Below are 15,690 nucleotides of genomic sequence, written 5' to 3'. Positions count from 1 at the left end.
AGTGATATTTTTAAACTGACATCAACCAAGGCTATTTTTCGGTCGACATTAAATAGGATTTTTTTGTCAAAGTACGCTGGGAATATTTGTCAGTTGACGTCAGTCAGGGCTATTTTTTGGCTCATGTTGGTTGAGCCTATTTTTCAGCCAATGTTGACTAGATTTTTTTACCAACGTCGGCTAGGGTTTGTTTGACCAACACCGGCTATGGTCTTTTCGAATGACATTGACCAAGGCTATTTTTAGCCAACGTCGGCTTAAAAAATCCTAGCAGACGTTGACAAAAGAATCTACCCAGTATCGGCTAAAAAAAATAGCTTGGTTGATGCCAACCAATAGAACCTACCCGATGTTGGCCGAAAAACATCATTGGTCAACGTTGGCCGAAAAATCCCTAGTCGAAGTTGGCTAAAAAATAGTCCTAACCAATATTGGACAAAAAACCCTACCCAACATCGGCTATAAAATAGCCTAGCTGATGTTGGCTAAAAAATAGCTCTGACTGATGTCGACTGAAAAGACTCTAATGGATGTCGACTATAAGAACCTAGTCGATGTTGACTAAAAATAGTCATGCCCAATGTCGGTCAAAAATACCTAGCTAGTGTTAGCAGAAAAAACCTAGCTAATGTGGTTAAGAAATAGCTCTAGCTGATGTCAGCCAGAAAACCCTAATCGATGTCAGCAAAAAAATCCTAACCGACGTCGGCTAAGAAAATCTAGTTGACATTAGTCAAAACACCCTAGCCAACATCGGCTAAAAAATGACCCTAGGCGATATTGGCTAAAAAATAGCTTTGGCTGATGTTGACTGGAAAAATCTAGTTGACGTCAGCTGAAAAATTCTAACAGGTGTCTACTCAAAAGTTAGTCATGACCGATGTCAGTAGAAAAAATCTAACCAACGTTGGCAAAAAAAATCATTGGTTAACATCAACTGTAAAAACCTGAATGACAACGGCAAAAAAAAATCCTTGGCTGACATTAGCAAAAATTTCCCATGACTAGCGTCAGTGAGAAAATAACCCTAACCAACATCATCTAAAAAAAATCTTAGCCAATATCGACAAAAATAGCTTTGGTTGACATCATACAAAAAAATTCTGATAAAAAAAACCTTGACCAACGTCAGTGAAAATAACTTATGTGGATATCAACTGTAAAAACTTTGGTCACCCGTAGTTGTGAGTGTTGAGCGAGAAAGAGTCGCGACAAAAACATGAGTTAGAGTGAACATCTATGAAAAAAGAATTTCAAATTCTATATTTTTTGAGAGAATTTAAAATTCCACTGTTTTAGTCAATCAAAATGATTCATAAAAATACCAAAAATTAAATCTCCTTTCAAATACTCTATCCAAAAAAGCTATTTTTATCATGAATCATTTTAAATTTCTTGAAAAAATAAATTCCCCTGCTGAATTGCCTCATCCAACCACACTATTACGAAATTTGCTCTCCACAGTTAAGTATCTTGTTTGTCTTCACATGAAATTGCATTATTGATTAAGCTAATAAGTATGCTTTCTAATTCATTTCTCATTCAAATAGATTTTTCCTCCATTTTAGATTCCACTCCCAAGGGATATCTTTCCATGACCTCATCTCATTCACTTTTGCCTCCTTGCTAACCTAAGAAAAATCTGTTGTAAAACTCCTATACTAACTAACCTCACTTAATAATTTGTCAAACTAGAAACATGCGTAGCTCTCATTCCCTAACTTGTTAAAGACGTCCACTTGGAACATTTTTTTTTCTCACACCTTTACTTTTTTCTAAATTTTACATCTTAGCACTAAATTGATTTGCCAACTACATTTCTATTTAACTCCCATTTTTCATACTTTGATACCAAGACCTTATTCCATAAAGTTTCTCCTTCTACTCCATTTTCATTTACCTAGAATGGTGATGTTGAACAAATCTAGGTTTCTTACCCCCTAACCTCTCTTATATTTTTTTGACATATCCTATCCCTCTTTATCCAAACAATTTTTTTATGATCCCCAAAATTAGCCTTAATAAAATATCTTTAAATTTATTTTAGAGATAGAATTACCTTTTTTATTGGAGCAATATACAAGAAGAGATACACATGATTTGAGTTAAAATTGTCTTGTTATGGTATTTGTTGAATATATAATGATGTAATGGGTAAGGATATCTCTTGCACGTACTCCACCATTTAAAATTTTGTCATTAGAAATGAAGTGGATTAGTTTGCCACTAGAAGGAGGTTTTGAATAGTGACATAATAAGATATATATCTAATTCAAGTGATTTAATAAAGGTTGCTACTCTAATATTCATAATTGCTTTTGCCAATCAAAATCGGATTTTATGGTTAAAAGCTTGATGATGCTTTTGTAGTTGAAAATTGTTGATTGAAGACTCATAATCACAAGTTTAGTTTTGATTTTGATCTTTTGCATGTCAAAACATGTTTTAATGGGTGTGACATTGTATTGTTTGTTTAGAGCTAGGCATGTGATATTAGAACTAACTATGGGAGTAGTTCTTGTTAACTTTATCGCCTATTATGCTTTGATTTGTCATCTCTAGAATTTTAGAAGTCATTGAATAAATATGAACTTGGTAATCGATTACAACTTGTGTGTAACTGATTACATAAACTTTAGAATATTGATTCTTTTATATAATACTTCTTTTTCGTTGCTTTTGTGGACTGTAGAGATTGTGTAACAATCTTCTTTGCTTCTAGTTACTTTGTTCTAATAAGGACTCAGTGACTTCTGCAAGTTTTATGCTTCTAAACACTTGCAGGTCTTCTTCATAGCTTTACAACTTCATAATACTTTGCATGACTTCTTTTGATCCATATTGCTTCTGGTGTGTGCTTTTGAACAATGTAGATATTTGTGTCTCATTCCTTGTTTAATTTTGCGTCTTATGATGGTACTCAAGCCATATGTAGCTTCTAAACATCTACCCCTTGACTAGAGATACCTTCTAATTATGTTTTTTTTATACATAACTTCTAGTCTTTGTTGCACTTTAATTTTGGAAAACATAACATGTCTTTGCTTCTCATCAACTCTCCTTCTGGTAGTCTTGCTTCTAATGAGATTGAATTTGTGTCTAGAGGCTTGACATACTTCAAATTGATGCTTCACACATTTCTTTCATATTTCTTGATCAAGTCTTGTATAGAAATCATATATATACACACTTAAAGCAAACCACGGATAACAGTCAAGGAACTTTAGCTCAATTAGTTGGACAATAGTGTATGAATTGTTGTAAATTCTTTGATACTGTTTTCGACCAACAAAAAAAAATATACACTCAAAGCAAATCATTAGTAACTTAAGTCTATAAGACTTAAAATTTACTTCTTAAAAATTTATTTTCATTAAAATATTTTATTTCAAAAAGGGTTTTGCTTACAAAAAATGTGATTACAAAAATTTATATAATCAATTTTTTGAATTTCATCCACGTTAATCCTAATATTAGTAGCCTACTTTCTTAGACTTTCCTTGATCGAAACTCTATTAGAAAAGACTTTTGAATGCGTCGTTGTCTCATGTGGTTTGTGGCTATAACTTGAGAGAATGAATAACAAATTGTCCTTCGATCTTTTTTAAGAATCTTATAGCATATAGAGTTTGTTATTGAGTTCTTTAAGGGAGCATTTTTGGTGATCCTACGTACGCACCACATCTCACTTAGGAACTTTTACTATTTTTTTCTTCAACTTGATGAGTTGCTTAAATAAGTTCAATTTAAATTATTTAATAAAAATATTTTTTTATGTTAAGAAATTTCTTAGCAACGTTGCTTAAACAAAATAACTGCTAAAATAAGCAACATCAACTCACTTACTAACTGTGAAAAAGAAAAAAAAAACTCGCTCCAATGCTAACTGACTTTTTCTTAAAAATAAATAAATTAAGTGTAGTTGCTTAAGTCAAAGATACTGAGACAAGCAACTGTATTGGAGTTCCTCTTAAATATACAAATCAAGAAATGTAATAAAAAAATTTATTTGTCATAAAATAATTATGAAATTTCCTAATTCCTACTGTACTGTTTTCCTTTACTACTTTACAATAAATACATATTATTTGCAACAGTGTAATTAATTAAAATTAAGTAAGTACAAATATATAATTGATAAAAAGTAATTAGTATTATCTTAAACTTTAAAAAAATATAAATTAATAAAAATATTTATTTTAAAAAAGCGACAACTAAAAAGATACATAAAAAATTACTTTCAAGTGGCTCTACAAAGCGGTTAACATAAAAATAAGCTCCTTTATTTTGTATGTTATATTTGATGCCGATCCATAAATTTTTTTCAATCAAAAGCAGAAAATAGTTTAATATTATCTCAAACAAAAAAATAATATATGCTTTTATTAAAAGGATATTAGAGAAACTGGAAACAATAAAAATTAAAAGAGTAAAGTAGAAAAAAATTCATACCAATTTTTTTTTTCTTTCACAACTTTTTACATTCATCCTTTTTTTTCAAAAAAAAAAAATACTTTGTAGGAAAAATGGCCTAATTGTGGTGCATATAGATCCACCCCTAACCCAAATACATATTACCTCTTTCTTTGTATATAAGATATTTTTCATTTTATTATTTCATACTTTAAATCCTGCCTAGGTTAGCTTTGTTATTCTTAGCCGGTCCCAAGCCCGGATAAAAGGAGAGGGTTGTGTTAGGCTTTCGACAGCCAACGTAAAACTTTGTCGAATCTCTATGACATGGATCAATTACGTAATAATGTGAATGCTAGGTCGTTGCCCGGAAGCAACGCGCTGTATGGCTCGAGTACAGTGTCAAAAGAGCAAGGGCCGCTGCATCGCCACCCGGATGTAGTGAAAAGTAAGCAAGGGTTCCCACATTTTCGTGAACGGGTGTGGGTAAAGAAGCTAGTTCATGACAGGAGGATTCGCTTTGGTACATGGAATATAGGCACACTTACTGGAAAATCTATGGAAATAGTGGATGTTATGGTGAGGAGGAAGATCAATTTTATGTGCCTACAAGAAATTAAGTAGACAGGTGAAAAAGCGAAAGAATTAGACAACTCGGGATTTAAGCTGTGGTATACGGGAAAAATCAGATCAAGAAATGGGGTAGGGATTATTGTGGACAAGGAGTGGAAGAAGGATGTCGTAGATGTAAGAAGAGTAGGAGATCGTATCATAGCCTTAAAATTGGTAGTGGGACAGGACACCTTTAATGTTATTAGTGGGTACGCACCTCAGGTTGGGTTAGCAGAACACTTTAAGGTAAAATTTTGGGAGGATCTAGAAGGGGTACTTTAGGATATACCCCAAGGAGAGAAATTTTTCCTAGGAGGGGATCTCAATGGACATGTAGGTAGCGTGGATAGAGGTTTTGAGGGGGTGCATGGGGGTTTTGGCCTAGGGGAGATGAATGGGGAGGGTAAATCCATCTTGGAGTTTTCGGAGGCTTTGGATCTTTCTATAGCCAATACATGGTTTAAGAAAAGAGAGGAACATCTTATCACTTACAAAAGTGGAGGGACATGTTCTCAGATAGATTTCTTCCTTATCAGGAAGTCTGATAGGAAGTATTGCTTGAACTGTAAAGTTATCCCGGGAGAGAGCTTGACTACCCAACATAGAGTTTTGGTTATGGATGTAAGAATTAGAGATAGGGCAAAGAGAAGAAATCCTATGGTAGCACCAAGGATCAAATGGTGGCACTTGAAGGGTGAGAAACAAGGAATCTTCCAACAAAAGATATGGGAGGGATGGTGTGGACAATCACAAGGAAGTGCAAATGATATGTGGAACAAGATGTCCCAAGAGATTATTAAAGTGGCTAAAGAGACGTTGGGTGAATCTAGAGGTTTTGGACCTAGGGGTAAAGAATCGTGGTGGTGGAAGGAAAGTGTTCAGAGCAAAGTTAGAGTAAAAAAGGAGTGTTTCAAGGAGTGGTCTAGGTGTAGAAATTCTGAAACTTGGGATAAGTATAAGATAGCTAGAAATGAAACCAAAAAGGCGGTGAGTGAGGCAAGAGCCCAAGCTTTTGACGGACTATACCAAGCTCTAGGAACCAGGGATGGAGAAAGATCTATATATAGGCTTGCTAAGGGTAGAGAGAGGAAGACTAGAGATTTGGATCACGTAAAGTGTGTTAAGGATGAAGAAGGCAAAGTCTTAGTGCATGAAAAAGATATCAAGGAAAGGTGGAAGGTGTATTTCCACAACTTATTTAATGATGGATATGGATACGACTCTAGCAGTCTAGACACAAGAGAAGAGGACCGGAACTATAAGTATTATCGTCGGATTCAGAAACAGGAAGTAAAGGAAGCGTTGAAAAGAATGAGTAACGGTAAGGCGGTGGGGCCAGACAACATACCTATTGAAGTGTGGAAAACTCTTGGAGATAGAGGTCTTGAGTGGCTCACCAAACTCTTTAATGAAATTATGAGGTCAAAACGCATGCCGGAGGAATGGAGGAGAAGCACGTTAGTGCCAATCTATAAGAACAAAGGGGATATACAAAATTGTGCAAATTATAGGGGAATCAAGCTCATGAGTCATACCATGAAATTATGGGAAAGAGTGATCGAACGGAGATTAAGAAAGGAGACTCAAGTTACTGAGAATCAATTTGGTTTCATGCCGGGAAGGTCGACCATGGAAGCGATTTATTTATTACGGCGGGTGATGGAGCAATATCGCATGGACCAACAAGACTTGCACTTGATTTTTATTGACTTGGAGAAAGCGTATGATAGAGTGCCTAGAGAGATTTTGTGGAAAGCTCTAGAGAAGAAAGGGGTTAGGGTTGCATATATTCGAGCTATCCAAGATATGTATGATAGGGTATCGACTAGTGTTAGGACACAGGGTGGAGAGTCAGACGATTTTCCCATCACAATTGGTTTGCATCAAGGGTCAACCCTTAGCCCCTACCTTTTTACCTTAATTCTGGATGTCCTCACGGAACAAATCCAAGAGATAGCGCCGAGATGCATGCTTTTTGCAGATGACATAGTCCTCCTTGGAGAGTCGAGGGAGGAGTTGAATGAGAGGTTGGAAACTTGGAGACGAGCTCTAGAAACACATGGCTTTCGCCTAAGCAGAAGCAAATCGGAGTATATGGAATGTAAGTTCAACAAAAGTAGGAGGGTATCTAACTCAGAGGTGAAAATAGGAGACCATATTATCCCTCAAGTCACACGGTTTAAATATCTTGGGTTTGTAATACAGGATGATGGAGAAATTGAGGGGATGTGAATCATCGCATTCAAGCAGGATGGATGAAATGGAGAAAAGCATCGGGGGTGTTATGTGATGCAAAGGTACCGATCAAGCTAAAGGGAAAATTTTATCGGGCTGCGGTAAGACCGGCGATTTTGTACGGAACAGAATGTTGGGCGGTCAAGAGCCAACATGAGACTAAAGTAGGTGTAGCGGAGATGAGGATGTTGCGGTGGATGTGTGGTAAGACTCGACAGGATAAAATTAGAAACGGAGCTATTAGAGAGAGGGTTGGAGTAGCGCCTATTGTAGAGAAGATGGTGGAAAATAGACTTAGGTGGTTTGGGCATGTAGAGAGAAGACCGGTAGACTCTGTAGTGAGGAGAGTAGACCAGATGGAGAGAAGACAAACAATTCGAGGCAGAGGAAGACCCAAAAAGACTATAAGAGAGGTCATCAAGAAGGATCTCGAACTTAATGATTTGGATAGAAGTATGGTACTTGATAGAACATTATGGCAGAAGTTGATCCATGTAGCCGACCCCACCTAGTGTGATAAGGCGTTGTTGTTGTTGTATTATTTCATACTTTAAAAGTTTAGTGCATTAACTATTTTTATCTTATAATACCCTTAATTAATCATAGTATTCTTTCCAAATGTGATTACTTTTTTATGAGAAATAATTAAGTGAAGAGAGTAATGAATAATAATTTTAAAAAAACAACATAAATAATTAATAAATTTAATATGATTAACTAAATTAATTATTTTTAAAAAAAAATTAAATTAGTTAAAATGACAGAATATATTATCGTCTTCTTCAAAATCAGAATAAATTAAACAAATTATCTTCCCATCTCTATATCTAAGCACTTCCAACAACCCTATAAGGTTGAATAGGGAAACGTACGTGTCTAGGCTTTAATGATTTACGTTTTTACTTTTACTTTTGATGACCAAGCTGCTTATGGGAACCGTGTAATTAGCTTGCAGATTTTGCCGGTGAAGGGCTATAAGACTTGCCTTTTAAGCCAGGGCTAATAAATTACCCTGTTTTCCTTTTATTTTCACCATATAAAAAGATTGGAACCGAAACCATACTATGCGAACCTCTTTTGGACCAACCAGGGAGCAGCAAACAACAGCTACTGGCACAGCATAAGGTAAACAGTGAGTATCGAGTATGAGGAGAAGATAAGGAGGTGTTGAAGCTAGAGAGACATTAAAAAAGAATAATATTAAAATAAAGCAATACTACTATTATACTATAGCTAGAGTAGATAAAGAGGAGCTTCGAAAACTGTGCCACTTGTCAAAAGTAATTGGAAACATCTATTATTTCATTGTGTTGTGCTGCCTTTTCAAGTTCTAACATTTTAGTGGACAATATCTTACCAACCATCCCAAAGTGGCATTTTTTAAAATATTTTTTTCTTCAGAATTTAAGATTATCTTTTGGCTCTTTCTAATAAATAAAATAAATTGTCATTATATAATTACAATAAATCCATATTGATTTGTTGTCCTTACTATCTAGCTCACAACTTTGAGTCATCAACGTCATTGTGGTAGACACGGATGAATTAAAATACGAAGACAGGAAGTTGCCAAGAAATTAAAGCCATGTATATATTTAATGTTTATTCTTAGAGAATATGCATTTTGCATCAGATTTGATATATATCCTACATCTACTTTTTGCACATAACAACAAATATAGAAAAGTATGTGTCCATTTTCCATATATTTAAAATAACGATTTCTTTGTTCGTTTTCTTGTGAAGGAAAAAATTACTATAGAAGATACATTTCGGTAAATGGTCTGCAAGTTGATGATTATCAGTTTGAGAAAATTGAAGGGTCAAGAACGTGAGTCAAACTAATACGAATAATTTCATCTTACTTCATGTGCAAAATGATTACTTGCTATAATTATAATGGCAAGCCAAAACACTGATCCTAAACTCAATTTAGATTAAACTTGAAGTTTGGGTTATTGATATTGTTGAAGACAGACATTACTGCATGCCCACGTAAAATGAAGGTAATGCTGATCCACTACTCTCTTTGTCTCTCCTATTGCAAATTTCTACAGCAAAAGGTAAAAAAAATTCAAGCATTATATAGATCATGTATAGATCACCTCGTGGACCACCTCCACTCCACTACTAGAAAAATATAGATCATGTATATGCACAAGTTTCCTATATACCCCCCAAAAGGATAGGGTAATGAGAGCCACGAATATAAATATGCATAAACATATACGCACACTACTACACACCTAGTTTCAACTGAAACCAAGACACTTGTTTAGGAGAAGCAAGGAGAGAGAAGAGACGGAAGAGGGGGTGGAGTGTGTTCCAAGACACAATGATTACATGGTCTTGGGGAAACAGAAAGGGTGGCGTGGACATAGTCACATACTACTAGCCAAGAGTATGGAAGAACGTGGGGGCTTGACCGAAGAACGAAATACTAAAAGGAAACGCCATAAGGGAAAGTGCAAAGCCTAAAAGTGACCCCAAAATAAGGAAAATGAAATAATAATAAGGGTAAATGATTTTTTTCCTGAATGAGTTAATTATTGATAATTTAATCTTTAATTAAAAGAATAAAAATTTAAATTTTATCTCTAAGTATATAAAAAAATATGATCATTACATTCTATCGTAATATAATTTAATGTTAAGTTAATATTAAAAATTTTCAATATTAAGATAAGATAGACTTACAAAACTTAAAGACAAGACATTATTGATTTTTATATCTTTAGAGATTAAATTTTTATTTTTTTTTGTTTTAAGAACTAAATTGTTACATATTTATACAAGAGAAAAAAAAATCACTTACCCTAATGATAATAAACAAAACTGAAAAAATGTATATAAAATTGAACTAGTTACTGAAAATTTAGAAAATGGAAAAAGAAAGAAAAGGTTAAGCTAACCTTTTTTATCATGATGATAACTATTCAGCCTTTTTGGTCCTCGGTCGGTCGACAATCTGTGTTGTGTTCACTCTGTTCATGCTTGTGTTTCCCATCTACATTTCTCTCTCTTTCTTTCACCGCTAGTGTAATTATACACTTTGAACCACTCAAAGCAACAAAAAATTAGTAAAATTAGTGTTAATTACTTTATGAGATTATACTAAAGATTTCACTATATAGTTATACAAAACATTTGTACTGGCTGGTATTAGATTTATTTTTTTGGTGAAAAATAATCAGTGTTTTAGAAGATTGATTAAGAAATTTAAAAACTCTTAGGATGAATAATATTATATTTTTCATAATTTTTAAAAATATTTTCTTGTTACTTAACCACAAGATTCTAATAACACTCGTTAGTGATATCTTATATTTTATCTTGTGTTTAAAAAGATGCCACTCCACGGACAGCCCTGAAAGCTACATGGGATGATATAAAGTTAATGCCGTAAGAAGGAAGGAAAGGGGACTACCAGTACTCAAACAGGCTCTATATATTTTAGAGGGTGAAGGCTGCAAGAGTGCAGAGAGAGAAGAAGATCATAGAGAGCAACGAGCAAAAATAAGTCCAAAAAGACACCAACAAAGCATAAAGGAAAAGGAAGGCTCTATTGAAGGCCAAGGATAAAAGGGGTCATTACCACACAATCGTGGCAGAAGTATAAACACCTACCAAGTGAAAGAGATTTGAGAGAGAAAGAGAATTGAAGTTCAAAACAAAACCCTTTGGCCTTTCTCTTTCACCACCCCCACTCCCACCCCCACAAGAGAAAGTAACTGATTGATCCTTCAACACATGTGATAGAACCACAAGACAGAACTAGAAGAGACCACAATCAGTACTACTCATCCCTTGGATCAAAAGGAATTAAGGTTTGTGTCTTTTTTCTATTTTAATTAATTTCCTCTTTTTTCTTGTTTCCAATGCTCGTTTCATTTTTATTATTCATTGTGCAAATGTAAACAAAATACTATATGAAATAATATTCTTCTCGATACCCTTTTTCCCTTTCAGCTCTAGTTCCTTTTTCTTATAGTCAATCAGACAAAACAGAAAATACCCTCACCTTTCTGACATTTGAACCCTCAAATTTTCCTTCTCTTTTCACTACACCATCACATATAAAGCTTTCGACTTTGGAGTTTTATTCACACAGCCATAGCTCTCAGAAACAACACGCATAAATAGAGGGAGATGAAAAAGGAATTAGAAGATCAAGGTCAGTGTTCCTCTTTACCAATCGATACCAAAAACAACATTCAAAGCTACCAAGAACACCTCCTTCAACAACAGATGCAACAAAACAGTGACATCTTTGGGGGTGGTGCTTCAAGAGGGCTAATGTTCCCACCTGAAGTCTCTCCAACCTTGCAACAACAATCATGGTCCATGCCTCCGGTTCACTCCTTCAACTCCAACCCGGTTCACTACATCAACAACAACAACACAAACCCGGTTCATCATCATCATGAGCAAGCACCATTTCTTGTCCCTCCTCCCACAACACCTTCACCCTATGCAAGCTTCTTCAGCAGCAGAAGGGTTGTCCCTTCTCTTCAGTTTGCATACGAGGGTCCCTCTTCTCATCTTGATCACCACCACCATCTGAGGATCATTTCTGACACCCTTGGACCCATGGTTCAACCCGGTTCAGCAGCACCCTTTGGACTCCAAGCCGAGCTGGGAAAGATGACTGCTCAAGAAATCATGGAGGCTAAGGCTCTTGCTGCTTCAAAGAGTCACAGTGAAGCTGAAAGAAGACGTAGAGAGAGAATCAACAACCATCTTGCCAAGCTTCGCAGTTTGCTTCCTAACACCACCAAAGTAAGTTTATATTAACGAGTTTTAATTAATATACACTTTCAGTAATTATTGAAAAATTAGCATATGTGATTAATTAAGTGTAAAAATCTTTTGGACTGTCAGCCCATAAGACTGTTTAAGTGCATGCTTGCTTCACCTTATTTTAAAGAAAAATAATAGTTTGTTTTATATAAACGTGCAGTCAATTTTGTCCAAACCCGAAATTTCAAATATTATTATGATTTTTTGATTAATCATGTCATGTCTAACTGAAAAAGAAGATAACAAAATTTGACAAAACCTCGTATAAGATCACGCCTAACATGCACATGTCTGGTGAAAGTATGTATATAATAGGAGCATGCTCAACGGGGTATATTTTTATTTTGTTTTTCTGGATTTCTTGATTGAGATTTTTGAATTAAGAGAATGTTTGTAAGTCTTACCAAGATTCTACACATTACATTTTTTGTTACATGGTGATTCTACACATTACTTTGATCTGTTATAACATATAAAGTATAAACTAACCAAAATCATATTTAGAAAATGGGTGCATGCAAACGGTCTTGTTTGTTTCTTTTACTATATATATTCCTTTCTGCTGGTTTTGCCAGTTCTTATTTTGTTCAAAGGATGAGTGATATGTAGCAACATCTTCTTAGATACTCATTCTACTACTACTAATATATCGTTGGTTAAATTTTATTGAAAAAGAAAAAATTATGAAATAAGATTTATTGAAAACAATGTAAGATCTAGTAATTTTATAATTTTTTATACTATAACAAAAGACATGTTATATAAAATTTGTTGCTAGCATTTCCAATTTAAGCATTTCCAAAAGACATGTTATATACTTTCTTTTTGTGTGGTAGTTCCGAGGAGGTTATTAGTAGAAAAAGTGATTAAAGATGAAAGAAAGGTAGTATTAGCGTTAACGTCGCTTGTTGATGCGATAAAGAGGAACCAAGGAGCAGTTGAAAAGCTACACATGGAAATTTCTTGCCGGATAATATTGATCAGTCATACTCAGATCGATAATGAAAAAGAAAGAACTAAAGCCAGAGAGACAAGCTAGCACCCTTTTCAGTCACACACACATGCACCCTCGCACTATTCTATATACCTATCTCATCTCATGTCATCTCTATATCTACACGTGCTTCATGCCACTTACACCGTTCAAAATACCTCCACTACTTACATTCCATAATTATCAGAGCTATAGCCCTACCTATGCCTCAAACTTCCCCACAACCCCGTCAATCTCATTTCACACAATGCACAATTTCCAACCATTATTGTTAATCATGAGATAATAGTATTAAACATTGATTAGGAAATTAAAAAATGTTTTAAAAATGTTACCCATATACTTTATCATAATTTTTATACTACATTTTAACTGTGATTTTTCTTAAAAAAATTATTTAGGACAAAATTTAAATATATTCAGATACTCTTAATACTCTTCTAAAGTTTCATCTTGATGTGTTAATCTTTAATGTAAACTATTCTTCCTTAAATTAAAAATAATATAAAAAATTATATTTAAAAGTTTTATGCTTTTATTTATTCATTCAATAGTCAGTACTATATATTTAGAAAGCATTATAATAAAATATGTTAATGAGTGTGTTTATAGCATTTTTTTTCTTGTCAATAACACATTTTAATATAACTTTTACAACAATTTGGAACTCATGAAATCATAAGTGGTCAAATATATATAGAAGAAAAAAATTCTCTGGCATTCTTGGAAATTTAAAGATTTTGATATCGTTGTTGAGAACTTCTTTCTTTTTCTCATTTGGTGCATTCAAACTTACTACTATTTTAAGTAGTACTATTAAAGAAAATAGATTACTACATGAACTATGAATAAAAAAAATAAACTTGAAACTCAATGTATTAACGTGTTAGAATGTGTGTTGTTGCTAATACTAGTATTTCATAATTTAGCCAGCAAAGAAAAATGTGTCATATATTGCATGTCTTATAATTTACTACTTAATCTGACAAGTTTTCAAATCATTTTTCTAGACAGACAAAGCTTCGTTATTGGCAGAAGTGATTCAACACGTGAAGGAGCTGAAGCGCCAAACCTCACTCATAGCAGAAACGAGTCCAGTGCCAACCGAATCAGACGAGTTAACCGTTGATGCAGTCGACGAAGACGGAAAGTTCGTGATCAAAGCCTCTCTGTGCTGCGAAGATAGGTCAGATCTCTTGCCTGACCTAATCAAAACACTAAAAGCGTTGAGACTCAGAACCCTCAAAGCCGAAATCACGTCCCTTGGTGGACGTGTGAAGAACGTGTTAGTCATAACCGGTGATGAAGATAATTCAAATTCAAACACCCATAATGGAGAACAAAGCATGCAACAACAACAACAACAATTCTGTATTAGCTCAATTCAAGAAGCACTCAAGGCAGTGATGGAGAAGAGTGGTGGTGGGGATGAATCAGCTTCTGGGAATGTTAAGCGCCAAAGGACTACTACTAATAATAATATCAATATCCTTGAACAAAGGTCTTTATGAATTAATAATATATTTTTTCTAACTAATTATTATATTATATATTTTCTCTAATTAAAGGACCGATATAGTATATATACTATCATGTTCTCACCTAATTATCTTTGATTTTCTTTATATTAGGTTTTTATTTTTAATTTATGTTTGGTTTTTGGTGTGTTAAAAAAATGTCATCATTTACTACTACTATAATGTATTTTGTCCATCATGGTGGTCATCATGAAGCAATGAGGTAATGGTACATAATGTGTGGTCTTTGTACATGTACTTGTTTGCTTGTGCTGAATCCAAAGAGAGAGAATTAGAGGGGTCTAGGTTAGGGAAAGGAACAGAAAAGGATCTTTTTCGTGGGAAGAGAAACCTTATATTAAATCCTAACATGGAAAATGAGGCATTGATTGCTCTCTGTGAAGAGAGGAGAAAATGCCATCTTCATTAAATTCGAACATATATATACTAGTAGTATGCTGCAGCCACAGCTGCTAGGAGCTGTCTTTGTTTTGTTTTGAAGTTTTCTTATTCTTGTTGTGTAAGTATCTTTGTTTATTTATTTTCTTGTTCTCTTCACTCTCTGATCTATTCAGATTTGAGAGAGTAGAAGAGTGTGTGTGCATCCATCCGTGCATGGCATATATCATGATTATCACTACGAATTGGATGGTGGCGATTCAGTTATCGTCATGTGCTGCGTCCCCACATGACCACTGGTAACAGACCAGCATCACCACCTTCTTCTCACTTTTTAACGAGCAATGTTATTTTGTCTTCTTACCAATCTTCTCATTATCTCATAAAGAAAATATTAAATTAAAATATTTAATTATAGTCTCTATAATTAATAGTGAATTTTATAGTTTCTGATGTATTTTAATTTTTAAAAGATCTCTATCATTAAAATTTCTTAACTCAGTTAAGAATTTTTTAAGAATTAAAATATAGATTTTAAAGATTAAAAAATTTACTTATTAACTAACTATAAGATTAAAAATAAATAAAAATTAAAAATTATAAGAAGTAAACAAATAATTAAATCATTGAAAAATACTGCCTCATTCAAGATATAAAACATTTTGTATATGTTATATAAAGAATATATATATATATATATATATATATATATATATATAA

The 15,690-nt window shown here is 33.8% G+C and overlaps 1 protein-coding gene across 2 annotated transcripts; it reads left to right on the top strand.

The window, feature by feature from the left end:
* Positions 1–10,668: 10,668 nt before the first annotated feature.
* On the top strand, positions 10,669–15,177 carry LOC114413879 (transcription factor bHLH30-like). 2 transcript variants are annotated; one of them, XM_028378363.1, is made up of 3 exons: positions 10,669–11,087; positions 11,343–12,039; positions 14,065–15,177. In XM_028378363.1, the coding sequence occupies exons 2-3, from the start codon at positions 11,410–11,412 to the stop codon at positions 14,563–14,565; spliced, it is 1,131 nt and encodes a 376-aa protein (XP_028234164.1). In that variant the 5' UTR covers positions 10,669–11,087; positions 11,343–11,409; the 3' UTR covers positions 14,566–15,177. The 2 variants fall into 2 exon arrangements, with proteins under 2 accessions (XP_028234164.1, XP_028234163.1); XM_028378362.1 differs by having other exon boundaries at positions 11,230–12,039.
* The last annotated feature ends 513 nt before the right edge of the window (positions 15,178–15,690 follow it).

The sequence above is a fragment of the Glycine soja genome, chromosome 1 (genome assembly GCF_004193775.1).
Source record: "Glycine soja cultivar W05 chromosome 1, ASM419377v2, whole genome shotgun sequence".
In the NCBI taxonomy this organism is placed as follows: Eukaryota; Viridiplantae; Streptophyta; class Magnoliopsida; order Fabales; family Fabaceae; genus Glycine; species Glycine soja.
The sequence above is the reverse complement of the archived record's forward strand: the minus strand, read 5'-3'. Positions and strand labels throughout refer to the sequence as shown.

Coding starts and splice junctions, on each gene's coding strand:
- LOC114413879 (XM_028378363.1), top strand. CDS start 11,410: ATGAAAAAGGAATTAGAAGATCAAGGTCAGTGTTCCTCTTTACCAATC. Junction 12,040..14,064: donor TGCTTCCTAACACCACCAAA/GTAAGTTTATAT, acceptor TCATTTTTCTAG/ACAGACAAAGCTTCGTTATT.